At 41.4% G+C, this 13,593-nt stretch overlaps 1 protein-coding gene across 1 annotated transcript in view; it reads left to right on the top strand.

The window, feature by feature from the left end:
* SCML2 (sex comb on midleg-like 2 (Drosophila)) overlaps window positions 1–13,291 on the top strand; it is a gene marked incomplete at both ends in the record, with an annotated part of 25,860 nt that extends 12,569 nt beyond the window's left edge. Inside the window, 5 exons of the mRNA XM_010146671.1 lie at window positions 397–647; window positions 5,320–5,455; window positions 7,373–7,576; window positions 11,905–12,087; window positions 13,178–13,291. Coding sequence (XP_010144973.1) covers window positions 397–647; window positions 5,320–5,455; window positions 7,373–7,576; window positions 11,905–12,087; window positions 13,178–13,291 — 888 coding nt within the window. The remainder of the gene's footprint in view (window positions 1–396; window positions 648–5,319; window positions 5,456–7,372; window positions 7,577–11,904; window positions 12,088–13,177) is intronic.
* Between the last annotated feature and the right edge of the window lie 302 nt (window positions 13,292–13,593).

Here is a 13,593-nt window from a genome sequence, read left to right as displayed (position 1 = left end):
GCTCTTAAAGGAGAACGGATGTGTTATGGGCTGTATAATACGTGCAGTATGTTGAAGGCCGCCTTGATGAATGGCACTTTATAAGTATCTTATTGCAAAGAAAATTAGGGGAAGCATTTATAAGGTGAGTGGATTGATTATTTTTATGTTTACTGAATCCTTTTCTCTTAGGAAAGGCCCTTTAAAATATAGGTATAAAGAGTGCTCTCATGGTCTTTAATGAAGTTGTATAGTTTCATGCCAACCACTTAAGTTCAAAACATCCAAGTATATTTATTTTACAATGTAATTTGTGCACAACATTTTTTTTTTTAAGCCTTTGTTAGAAAAGTTGCTTTCCATCGTTCATTTTGAGGTTTTTTCCCCCCCTTCCCTTTTGTTTTTGTTTTTCCTCAGTTTCCATTACAAAGAGCAGTGCAAAAATCCAATCTTCCCCTTCCAAAGTGACACGGCGTTCAATGCAGTCTCCACAGAAATCTGCTCCGGTACCAGCGCAGCGGGGCAGGAAACCAGGTCGGGGCAAACCCCCTGGACAGTCTGCAGTTCCCAAGAAGGGCAGGTCTCCTAAAAATATTCCCCTGACAAAAAGCACCTCTCATTCTGAAAATCTTAAAACAAGGAAAAAAAGTTTAAAACCTGGAAAAAAGGTTAGTCCTTATCTACTACTTTACTTTATGTTGCAGAATTTTGTAGTGAGATTTTTTAAAATTATTATTTAATTTTCTGTCTTCTCTTTAGCCTTCAGGGCTTTACTGTTTTCAGCAATTGGTTACAAGAAAAAGTCTAGAATATCTATTCTGGAATATTTCAGTATAAACTTCTATGGATTGTTTTATTCCAGAAAAAGATTACCAATATATTTATGGGTGAGTTGTTGGTGTTTAAAAAATTAGATTCTGGAATAGCCATTTCCAGTAAAATTATAAAAGCCAGGCGTTTTTAGGCTTTTTAGACTGGGTTATTTCATTACTGAACCGTATATATAGTTTGCTTCTTTCTTTAGTATCCTGGAGGTACTAGCATGAAGCAGGAAGCTTCTTTGCAGGCAATACATTTCTCCAAGTGTGGGCCTAATTCTGCCCTGGTCTGAAAGACGTGGTGCCTTTCTGCCTTTTTCCCTGCCAAGCTGTGTCAGACCTGCACTGTTGGCAGCTGCCTCTGGCTGCAGCTCGTCCAGAACTGTTGGACCAGGTACAAATCGACACTGCTGTAACCCCTCACTCCCCCGTGATACCAACACCGGTGGGTAAACGATCCCGGAGTGAGCTACTTCAGAGAGCTGAACTGGTAGCCAACTAACCCAGCATTCCTCCCTCTGAACTCCCTTCTTTGTCTGCTCCACCCCAAAAAAACCCACCAGTGCTGCTGCAAGGAAGGACAGGGTCACAGCAGGGCGGATTTAGGCAAGTCTTGAATTGCCATGGAAGCACGATCTATTTTCTGAGGCTTGCTCACTCACTGGAGGCTGTCAAAGAGAAGTAGCAATCCTGCAATCTCTTTTCCCAGAAAATTTTTTTCTGTCCCTCTGCTCCTCCCTCCTTTGCATTAGCACCAATGGGTGAGAAGGGGGGCATTGTTTTTTCTCTTTTTTTGGAGGCTTTGTTTGTTTGTTTGTTTTCCTCCCCCTTCCCAAGTTTCAAAAAGTTGAAGTTGCGGTGGTTTTATCCTCCAGTCTGGATCACTGTGGATCTGTTGCCCACACATCACAGGCAGGGATGGAGTAGTGGCATGGGTGGGACTTCCCCTTCGGTGATAATGCCAATCATTGTAAAGTGCTAGTGAAGTAACATTATTAGAGCATCCCTAGAAGGCTGCAGCACAAAACTGGAAGCAGGCACTTTGTTGAAATTATGATCACAAGGTAAGAAATCATTCTGGGAACTGGAAATAGAAAGCTGAGTGCTTTCATCTGATGCCTGCCCCTTCCAGTCAGGCATCCAAACTGGTAGGCTACTGATGCAAGTGGTCTCTAGCTTTATCTCTTGCTCAGTGTATAAAAGTGCACTGAGACACAGATTAAAGAGGAGAAAGGTGCTCCCATCCACGCTCAGCTGGTGGATGACGTGTCTCTAAATCTGGGGAGCTTTAACGGAGAGCGTTGGACACAGGACTCCTTCATATCTTAAGGATGTCCTTGGGTATGGCAGGATGTGCATTTTCGTGTAAGAGTTTTGTTTTCTGTCTCATGAAAAATTAATAGAGAAGCTTCGTGTACCCTTTGAAAGAAGAGTTGGAGGCATCTCAGCCTTAGAGGAGGCTTCTGGGTGTCTGAAGGTGTCTACTTGGAGTGCTGCATTTGGCACCCGGTCTGTGTGACGTGCAATGGGGAATTTGCGTGGGGAGTGGGGGTTACTGCTGGCACTCCCCGTCTTGAGTCAGTGGTACCTCCATATACTCCCAGTTTCCTCTGTGGGACCAGGCAACTAAGAGTTAGGCATTGCAGACTTAGATCTGTCAAACTTGTGAGTTTTGCTACATAACTTCTGCATTAAGAACTTTAAAAACGAGCTCCTTTTGAGAATCTACAGAAAGTTGTTATTGCTTTGGTACGTGGTTAAATTGCCAAGACGTTACAAGCCGTTACAAGCCGAAGCTCTTCTTCGGGCTGTTATGCCTGTTAGCATCAAGGTGAGGAGGGGAAATGGCTTTGTGGGAGCCCTGCACAGACATGGGTGTATCCGACATGGAGCACCTTGCAGCCTGTATACCTCACAGGACACATGCAAGTACATATGCAAATATAATGCAAGTGGTATGTGCCTAGGTGTTTTGGTTGTGTTTTTTTAAAGACCAATCCAAAAATCCCTCCATCTTTTCAGGCTAAGTAATTGTGCTTCAGGTGCAAGCTGGTTGTGTTGTAGTTCAAAACCTGGGTATCTGGGGAGATTGGCCTGTGCCTGATACACTGTAGAGCGGTTTGACTTTCTTTGCAGCACAACAAACTTAAAAGGGCGATGTTTATCATTGTGCAGGCATTAACTTTTATTACACACCAGGAATGTTGAGCCGTTGTGTCATTTCTCTCTTTTAAACAGAAGTTTTCTAAGCTTCTCTGTCAATACGAGATGCACGTTGGGTTGTGTTTTCCATTTGTCTCCCCCAGCTTGCACTGTATGGTTTTACTTTGTCGTAATGAAGAAGAAATCACTTTACATCTCTTCAATTATTTTTAAAAGTACACTTTGCATAACAATGCAAGGAATTCCTTCCAGAATTTCTTGAGGAAGTGCCTTGCTCTAAGTGGATCACAGCCCTAAATTCGACCCCACAAGAAGAGAGTTTTTAAGCGTCAGGGTAAAGCCTGTGAAGTTGGCCATGTGGTGCCAGACTAAGCGGAGCTCTCTGCAGGCTAATGGAGCTGGCATGCTCTCCCAGCTGGCAAGGGCCTGCTGGTGATGCTTTGACCAAGCAAATGTGCTGGGCCCTGCTGGGAATGTGGCCTGCCTTGGGAAACAACATGGCTTTGGGATCACGGTTTGCTGCTCGTCAGTTTGGGGTGGTAAAATGAGAACCTCAGCTCAGCAAGCATAACGTTGTGTATTTCCAAAATCCACTCTTTCCTCCTTCTGAAGGAGAAGGTAGGAAATAGCTTGCTAGCCTCACCATGCTTATGTGTTGGTGTGGGGGGCAGATAGTTCCTCTGTCTTACAATTTAGTGTTTGTATTTTGTTTTCATGCCTACATTGCTCCTATTTCCTCCTCTTTCTCCTCAACCACCCGTATTTTGCAGCACAGTGACAGGCAGCTGGACCCCCAGAGAGTCCAGAGTAGCCTTCAGGAATGTCAAACTTCAGATCAAAAGCTCCAACTTCCCAAGGGCATTTTTGTTCCCTGTATTAAGGGTGGAGAGAGAGACCTTTCTGTCACACAGTGTTAAGATGCGTAGGCAACTCCTGACAAGTAATATATCACTGCTTGGTTCAGTGTCTGACCTGAGCCACCTCATTTCATTCACAGTGCAGTGCCAAGCCTTGGCATTCTATTCCTTATGTTCATGGCAGTTCCACCCAGTACCATGCTGGCAGGTAGTTTCTCCAGCCAAACCTATCTTCTCTGAACTGCAAGGGGCCCAGAAATGTTCTTTAATGTACCCTAGATTTCAGAAGAAAGTTAATTTGTTCTTTATAGGTGTTGTGAAGGAGTTAAACACTGCTGCTCTTAGGAAGGTGCCTATTTTGGTTGCTTTCTACATATTTTTTAATTTTATGTGGAAAATATGCTGCTTCTAAAAGTGTGAAGGATGGATGCTGCTAAGTGAAAGAGGGCTTAGCCTCCCTTAGCAACTTGACTGAATTTTTACTTCACTGTAGATCAATTTTAGCAGTATAGCAGTACCACACGAGTAGCCAGGTCTCTGCTGCCTTCAGCAATGTCAAGACCTTGGGCAATCTCTCACATTCCAAACTTTTTTGGTAGGTAAGAGAATGTGAACGTAATCTGTTCTAATGCAAGGATAAATGGTGAGGGGAGAGGTCTTTCTTCCTAAAGACTTTTCCTCAACTTTCTCCAATTCATTATTTCTTTTATGTCCATGTATTTTCATAGCATGTCAAAGCACATTACAATACCTTCCTTGTTCCTGTCTCTTTCCTAAACCCCAGTCCAAACCAAATTACAACAAAACGCTCCTTTTCTCAGGTGGAAGGTAATGCACACTGACCAATTTCTAAATCTTTGTGCTGTGAACTCTGGTTGTCTGTCATATGATAAGCTGCAACTAAGTTTGGTTTGGGAAGCAAAAAATGGTTTGGGCAACTTCCATGACCAGATAGTAACCACTGGTTTATTTGATAGGTTGCATAAAGCATTAATTCCTGAAAGTGATTACCTGAGGATTTCAGCCCCTTTGAAACAAGCTGGGGGAAAATCAAGGTGCAGTGCAAAGTTGACACACAAATGTGACTCAGTTGGGCTGTATATATATATTCCCATATAAAATCTAACTGTTTGAGTTGTGATAAACCCAGATGTTTGGAAGGGTATGGACAGGAAAATAATCCAAAACACCTCTTTGTGCTTTCTAAGATGCAGAAGGGTCATGAATCAGTATATAAAGCTCATTCTTTTCCCACTTTTTAGATAGAGGTGTGTTCCTTTTGAAGTCACTTGACTTCCACTGCCTTAACTTAGGTAGCTGTAAATGCAGACTGACAGTTTTTGGTCTTCCTTTTCTGGACTTTATTTTCTCTGCTCTGTGTGGTACTTTTGTAATAAGGAACCACACACATTCAGTCAGATGGTAACCGATAGCAGAAAGGTTTTGCAGACTCCTTAAAGAACATTAAACATTTTTAATTTATGTTTTTGTTCTCTAAACAGAAAAAAATCTTGCCGGAACAACTGACTTCTGCATCACCTTCTCCTCATTCTTCTCCTGAGGGGGACAGTGGCACTACACAGATACTTAAAGATGGAATTAGTTTGTCTGGTGCAACTGCAGCAGTTATATCCACAGGTAAAAGAGAAATTAAAAAAATGAATGACATTTTTAGTATGACATGGCTTCCATTACAAGCAAACTGGTAGTGTCATTTAACAGAAAATGTGCTGCAAATTTATTACTGTAAATCATTATCCAGCTCCTCATTTTTAACAGAGATTTTTAAGTGCCAGTGTTACGTTGCAGAACTAGTATTTTGATACCTGCATTATAGCAAGAAGTGCTGGAGCACAGGGGCTATTGATAGATCTGCTAGACCTGTCAGTTTGTTCCTGTCTGAAAAAGGAAACTCTCCAGTTCTTTCATGTCTGTCCCACTCCTGAATGTATGAAGTGGTAATAGATGTAGAAAAAACCCCATGTGATACTCTGACATCATGCAGGCTGTACTGTAATACAACAAAATTGAGATTTTTATCTTTGTACAGTCTGACTTGAAAAGAAACAACTGTTTAAACCACGTAAAGGCAGTTAGAGGAAATACATTCCTTCATCCTCTTACGTGTGATTGTTTTTGAAATACAATGAAATGTATCTTGAAAAAGGTTGACAAAAGAGAAATCAGGTAGCTAAAGATCTAGCTCATTGAGGAACTTGTAACCCTGTAGTGAAACAATTTGTATGCTGTCAACTGAAATCTCAGAACTTTTTAAAACCTCCATAAATTATGATAATTTTCTTTTGAGGTGCCTTGTGACGTTTAAAAAGTGGTTTTACAATAGGAGTTGTTAGGCTCTTCTGACTCCCAACTTCAGTCATGGATGAGGGGAAAATGGGTGTGTGTTTCCTAAGAAAATAAACCTTTCGGGAGGCAGTTGTTATTGAGCCCAGACAGAAGATGCCATGAAAACTATTTTTGCTGATTTGTATCTTTGATTATTTGTACAAATCTGTTTCCTCCAACTTGCGGACATCAGAGACTGAGCAGATGTGCATGAAGACATTAAGATCATTAAAACACTTAAGGAAATACTTTGAGTTTTAAGATCTAGGTTTTTAACTAAGCCCAAATATTACTACGGTTCAGAAAATATGGCAGTCTTATACAACAGGATGTTTCGGTTGTCTGCTTAATCAACACAGAGGCATATCTTTTCATTAAGCTGTAGCCGTGTCTTGGGTGCATTCCTGGTCATGTGACAGGCAAGGCCAAAAGAAAAAAAAAATCTTCAGTTACACCTTTTTTCCCCATGTTTTTCTAAGCCTTGCTGTCCCTTTAGAAAGGCAGTTTTGCACGGTGTCCATAAAAAGTTATTTCAAGTCCCAGTTGATTGTTTTGTGCTAAGCTTTAAATCACCTTACAGTGTTTCAAGACAAGTGTGTTTATTTCATTTAGCAGAGAAGGCCAAGTCGCAGTGTGGAAATCATACACAAGTGGTTTGGGGATACTGAAGGCACAGACCTTCAGTAGCCGTTACGTGTGTGCACAGGACCATTATACGTGCACACGTTAGTGCTGTATGAGTGCTTCAGAATGAGCATCAGTGGTAGGTGTATGCCATAGAGTTGTCGTCCTGTTGTAGCTTCTCAAATACGGGGAAAATTAGGGTAGTAAATTGGTAAGGCCAGCTGTTTAGAATCCCATCTTGGTAATTTAGAGTCCTTGCCAGTAATTCTTATTTTACTGGAGCCAGTGTATGAACAGAGATTAGTTAAAATAAAAGATAAATAGGGGCTATGACAGCTTTGTTACATTAGTGGGGTAGTGAAGGGCTTTAGAGACCAGAAAGAAGTGGGTTTAGGGCTCAGGCTGGAGGATGTTGTTAGAAGCCAGAGCACTTTTTCCACACTCAGAAAGTATGTATGCATGTTCAGCCTTTGAGTTGACCAGTACATCATTTCCTCAAGATTAAAACTAAGAAGACAGTTTGCAGGTCTAACTGGGAAGCATGTCTTAGTTCCGTGGCAATAAACATGGCTTGTTTTTTTTCAGTGTGTGTTTATGTCAACAAGCATGGAAACTGTGGGCCTCATCTGGATAAGAAGAATGTTCAGCAGCTTCCGGATCACTTTGGACCAGGTCCTGTCAACGTGGTACTTCAGCAGGCTGTACAGGCTTGTGTGGATTGTGCCCATCAATCCAAAACAGTCTTTGGATTTCTGAAGTCTGGCCATCACGGAGGGGAAGTGATAACTGGTATGTGAAGGTGCTCTGTTTCTTCACTTGGCTGTGAACTCGAGGTGGGGCAGAAGAACTGAAGTAGCTGCAATGAGTTTCTGTCACTTTCGTACCTATTTAAGCACAGTCAAGAACATAGACGTGTGAGTGAACTCCTTTACTAAGAGAGTATTGGCGGTGTGTGATCTATCTCACTCGGGGTCCAGGACGATTTGAACAGTTCTTTAAATGAGAACTTAGCAGTGTTAAATTACATATACACAATAAAATTAGATTCTTACACAAAGTAGAGCTCGTGCACCTCATTTAGCAGCTGTGGCCAAACATTTGTCAAGTAAACCCGGTACAAGTGAAATATCAGCTTTATTAATTCAAGTCATTCGCATAATCTTTATCCATACACCGTGTTTGTGTTCTTAATGCCACAACCAAGTGACTGAAAATTTTCAAACTAATCTGTTTAGATTCCAGGCAAGTCATTCCACATGTTAAAATTGCTGCTTCTTCCCTTCCCCCGTTCCCCAGAATTGTAGCAGTATCTTAGGTCAGTGTTCATCCACCTATGTCCCCTATTATGGAATAGGTTTATTTAACTGAATAGCTGCTGCTTGACATTTTTTTTCCCCTTTTAGGCTAGGAAATATTCTATATAGCAGTTAGCACATCAATTCATAATTCCATCACTGGTGATCAAAAGACTTTGTGCTACTTTAATCTCCTTACATGAACACCAGATATGAAAGATGATTAGTGGAATACAGGTTCAATTAAATCCTCATAAAGATGTTGTTGTCTAACAGTATTTAAAAAGCAGCACCCCGAGCTGGGCATAGCAGAACTACAGTCACCCTTGCTTATGCTTCCCCGGGAGTGAGTTCAAAAAACGTATGCTGCTTCTCTGCTGTGTGGTAAAGGTTTAATGGCGCTGCGTCCGTGTGGGTTTGAAACCCGTGTTGCTTTATTTTTGCAAGATATATGAAAGTTTATTACATAATTAATACCTTGCTGTAACTAACTCAGGCAAGTTAATTTTTCTTGAGCAGGATGCACTGAGATATGCACTGCCAGTGTTCTGTTTATCACGAAAGACTAAATCATAGGCCAGTGGCATGCTTGGGCTGTGAATGAGTAGTTGAAAATAATCATTTAACAGATGAGAGAGAAATTTAAAAATCTTTATGTAGCTTGTTTACATTCAGAAATTCTGCATGAGAAGGAATTGCTGTTCTGCACCTGGCTTCACTGCAAGGCAAGGCCTGCCTTTGAGATGCCAGCCCTGTAGCCCTGGATTTAAAGAACTTGGCTGTGTGGACTGCTCCTGAAGCAGAGTCCTGGCCCAGGTGATACAGGCATTCAAGATCCCAGTGGGTTTCCAGTGTTCTTGAGCTCTTCCCTTGCCATTGGCTTCTCAGACAGGTTGCTGAGAAGCAGGTGAGCAAATGCTCCCTGTGATTTAATCAAAAACTCCTGTGTGATGTATTGTGAGAAGCACAACTGTGACTTAAGTTAGGGTAGCACATCACAACCAGCTGTGCATCTGAACAGTGAGAAGAGGAAAGCTTCAGTAGAATAAAATGAGGAATTACAGAAGGAAACTGTGAGAGTGTTTTCTTGTAGAGTTTTTGTTTGAAAGTGGTTTTGGAGTGTGGTTTGTTGTTCGGGTGGTGGTTTTTTTTCTTTTTAGACTGGCAAGAAAAAAAATGTTGCTGCAGAGAATAAGCAAAGAAATCTAAATCTATTGTGGACTTAAACTTTCATGACGAATATTATACCTGCTGTAGGAGGAAACCGTATGCTGATGAGGACGTGAAGAAAATACTCTTGCTAGAATACGTGTTAATAATTAGCGGGTTCTTTTGGTTCAGCTGCCAAAGAAAATAATTGTTTTCAATGGAGTTGAATTTAGGATTTTTCCATCTTTTCTTACTCAAACAAAAGCACACAGTCATTTATTTTTGCTTGATTCATAAGGTTTCAATTCAGGCGAATATAACTGAAAGGAAATTAAAGGCTTGATCAGCAAGCCCACTAATGGTGGTGGTGGTGTCAACCCCTTTTTTCTTCTTGTAGCACAGAGACTATGGTGTTTGGTGGGGTGAACTAGACTGAGGCTCAGATAAATCTTCTCAGGGAGAGAATTAAAATCAGACTGTTGGCTGAGTTTAGTGCTCAGTCTTTCTCGTAGCTTCAACCTGGTGTCTAAAACATGTACACAGTGGAAGGTGAAGAAATGAGAATGCCTCTTCATCTGGGAGGCTGGGATTGCACATGCAAACACTAATCCCTGTTTCTTTATCATTAAAGGTTGCACTTCAGAAGTACTCATTTTTATTTTTTCCCCTAGCATTTATCTGAGAAGTGAGAGGCTTATGTTGTCCCCAAGCAGAGCAGAGAGTTGAGCCTAAGGATCTGGATCCCACAGCCTTGGTTGGAGTTGGTATGGTTGCCCTCAGGTGTTCAGAGGACAAGGGAGCTGTGTTTGCACTGAACCTTTATTTGTGGATTTTTCCCCTGGTATGACTTGCCGGGGCAGTCACGTTGCCTCAGCTGTTTCTTGCTTTGCTCTCCTGACAACTCTAAGATAATGCTGTTCTTTTCAATGGTTCTTTTCAAAATGAGAAGTTAAGGGGTGGAGGATAAGTGATTTCCCCAAGGTCATGTATCTATAAGGCTGTTATAAAGCATTTTAAACTTTTGCTGTAGCTGACCACTAGCTTGCAGTAAATTTGTCAGGAGATCAGGCAGTGGTAGGTCTCCCAGCCCATTTGCTCTCCAGACCTGGTTGAGATCCAAGCAAAAATTTGCTTTCGGAGACCCTTTCCCCAAACATGAGGTAGAGGACCTTGTGTCTGAGCCACATGTGGGACTGTGAATCATTAGCATTTCGTTCGAACGTTGGAGCCTGTAAAAAATGAATGGGCCACAGAAACGTGGGTCCAGGACTTGTCCCTGTACTACTGACTCCTAAGCTTTAAGCACTTGCAGTAGATCGGTCTTTCAGGGAAGCGTATGAGAGAGGTAGCACGTTGTTGTTGCTAGCTAGTTAACTTGCTTTAACTCTAATCAGAAGCTTCCTTACATCAACAGTGTAAGTAACTGACACTTCTGATTGCCTAAGGAAGCTTAAAATATGCTCGACTTGGGCATTTTCTTTGGTTTTGTGTATGTTCTCTGTCTCTTCTGCAACACAATATGGAAATAGTCCTTAATTCAGATCTGTGAATAAAGGCTTTCTTGTAATTTCTGGGGTTGTGGGTTGGGTTTTTTCTTTTTTTCTTTTCCAAAATGTATCTGCTGCCAACAGAACGGGATCCTTTAAAGCTCTAGTTATCATGTGGAAACTTATGTTAACAAGTTTGCTGCCTCACAGGCTGAAAACTGAGAAGACAAAGTGATGAGTAAACCTGGTGTTTATGTGACTTCTTTCTAGCCCTAAGCTTTAGTTACAGGTTTGTTCCTGCTTTGTGCTAATGTCTTTCTAATCGGAAGTAACTAAAAGTTTCAGCCAATGTAATGGTAATTATTTATCCGTATATTGGCAGTACTGAGTCTTTTCAAAATCTTTTGATTTTCACAAAAAAGGAAAACATCATCAGCTGCAACACTCTGGGGGGCAAGGAAGGAGATTAACAAGTAAAAGACATAGGCACATGTCCAGGCTCTTTGTAATCACTCAGTTTAAAAGACATCAGATCTATTTGTGGCTGTTGTGGTATCTCTGCCACCTAGCTCCTGTTGAAATAAATAGGAGCTTGACCGCTGTAGTGTTGACAGCAGGATAGATTTCTCTAGGCATAAAACAGCAAATGGCAAAACAGTTTTCTGTAGTCAGAATTTCAGTGGTAATGGATGGCAGCACGTTACCCCAAGCATGCTCACTTCAGTTAGAAACTGAGGGGAAAAAAAAAAATCTTAGTTGTTTGCTTCCTTTTTCTTAAATTTATTTTTTATATTGTTTTTAGCAAGTACCGTAAAGGGTCTTTTCTGTCTAACCTCCTGAAATAGGTTGTGGAGAGGTTGCTGTTTTATAAGCAAACAGCAGCAAGTGCACATAAGGTTTTGGTGATGAGGGAATAGTTGCAAGTTTTGTTACGCTGGTGTGAATCCAAAATTATTTTATTATTAAGTTACCATAGAACACATTAAAACTGGTATGGATCCAACGGAAGGTCAAATCAGTCCTTTGGATGTAAATTTGTTAAACTACCAGAACAATTCTTTACTCCTCTCACGCCTTGTGTGTGGTTTAAATCAAATCTGAATGTCTTCTCCTTTAAGTTAATGATGGTGTTTTACTCTACTTCATGATGCTTAGGGGGTCTCTGACATCATCTTCTTATTCCCAGCTTCCTTTGATGGGGAAAAGCACGCCATCAATCTTCCTTCTGTAAACAGCGCATCGTTTGTCCTACGCTTTTTGGAGAAACTCTGCCACAGCCTGCAGTGTGATAATCTCTTTAGTAGCCAGCCTTTCAGCCCTTACATGGGATCTGCACACAGTCCTACGGAGTATGACAGGAACAAACCAGGTACCGTTAAACAACTGTTATTTTCAAGGGCTCATGTTTGAGACGTGTGGCATCTTTATGAAATGTAACTTCTTAATATGTCTGTCTGTGACGTGCATTGATTGACGTGGATGCGCCTCAGTGCTTAGTGGATTAGTTCCAGTGTGGGAGGGCTTTGACAGGGTGGGATAGCTCGTACCGCACATGCAGAAACCATTTTGTTCAGCAAACTCCTCCTTGTAGGCAAGCCAGGAAACATGTATTGTACCACTGGTACCGCTCAAAAGACAAGCTCAAAGCTTCACATTTCATTTGTTAAATTTACGTTCGGATCATAAAATAAACTTGCAAAAAGATACTTACTGCCTTATGAGAAGGGGCTTGCCTTATGAGAAGGGAATTCAGCCTAGCCCTTCCCACGTCAGTAAAAGGTACTTTCTTCCCTCTTTATTCACCTTACTCAGCGGTGGCTCCAAAAGCTTTACGTTCTACTATGTACAGTCCAGTCTTCTAGTAGAAAAAGTGGGTTTTGCAGGTGGCTGCTTGTGATATTTTGTATGAGGTTTGTATTTTGTATGTATCTTTGTCTGCTGTGCTGGGAGCATAGAGTGAAGGAGAAATGAAATTACTTGTGCAAGAGCTCCCATCAGGTTGCTTGTAGGGCCTGGTGTTACAAAGTCCCAGCCCAAGGGTTGCCAGGGGCCATTGCTGAGAAAACCATGATGTCAGGGCAATTTCAGAAGATTCCTGTTGGGTGTGAAGCTGTTTGTTAGCTGAGTTTGTCTTCTGGGTGCTGCTTTAGAAAATAAAATACTCTTCTCCCTCCTCCCCACTTCCAATGGAGAAGTTATGTTTATCTGTCATATGAAAGTAATTTGGTTTAACTCTTTTCAGATAAGTAGCCAAGGTCAAGGTAATTTGGGTGATGACAGTATAAACTAAACTGTACTTCAGCTGTGAAAGTTTGTATCTAAATGGCTGAGTCTGTGTGACACAAGAAACTGAACTGTAAACTGGTGAATGGCTGATGCATGTCTTTGCTTTTGTCCCTGGACTTGCCCCGTGAGCAGCTTTATACTAGAATAATAGCTGGTGACTTTTCTCTTTGCAGCAAAAGAAGAAATACCTGAAAACAGGAGTGCTAAACGATACCCTCAGGACTCTCCACCGTATGCTGCTCCTCTTTCCCCTAAGCTTCCCAGAAATGATGCTCATCCATCTGAAGGTAATTATGTTATGTCAGGATTATATATGAGGATTATTTATGGTCTCAGTATTTCCAGTCAAAAAGGACCGAGTACGAGTATGTGTCTGGTTTGTCTCTAGCTTTTGACAGGTCAGGGTGAAAGTATGTTAATTATTGATCACTGGCACAGATTTTGCACTTAGGGAAGATCTACTGCAAGTTCCAGCAGTCCTTCTCCTAAACCTGCTAGCCTTTTTTGAGAAGGGGCTTAGGCAAATAGGTGACAGATGAAGCCTCCTGCTTCATATATGGCTATTCAGCAGAAAACCAATTGCCTTGAA

Source organism: Eurypyga helias, unplaced genomic scaffold (assembly GCF_000690775.1).
Source record: "Eurypyga helias isolate BGI_N326 unplaced genomic scaffold, ASM69077v1 scaffold8482, whole genome shotgun sequence".
In the NCBI taxonomy this organism is placed as follows: Eukaryota; Metazoa; Chordata; class Aves; order Eurypygiformes; family Eurypygidae; genus Eurypyga; species Eurypyga helias.
The sequence above is the reverse complement of the archived record's forward strand: the minus strand, read 5'-3'. Positions and strand labels throughout refer to the sequence as shown.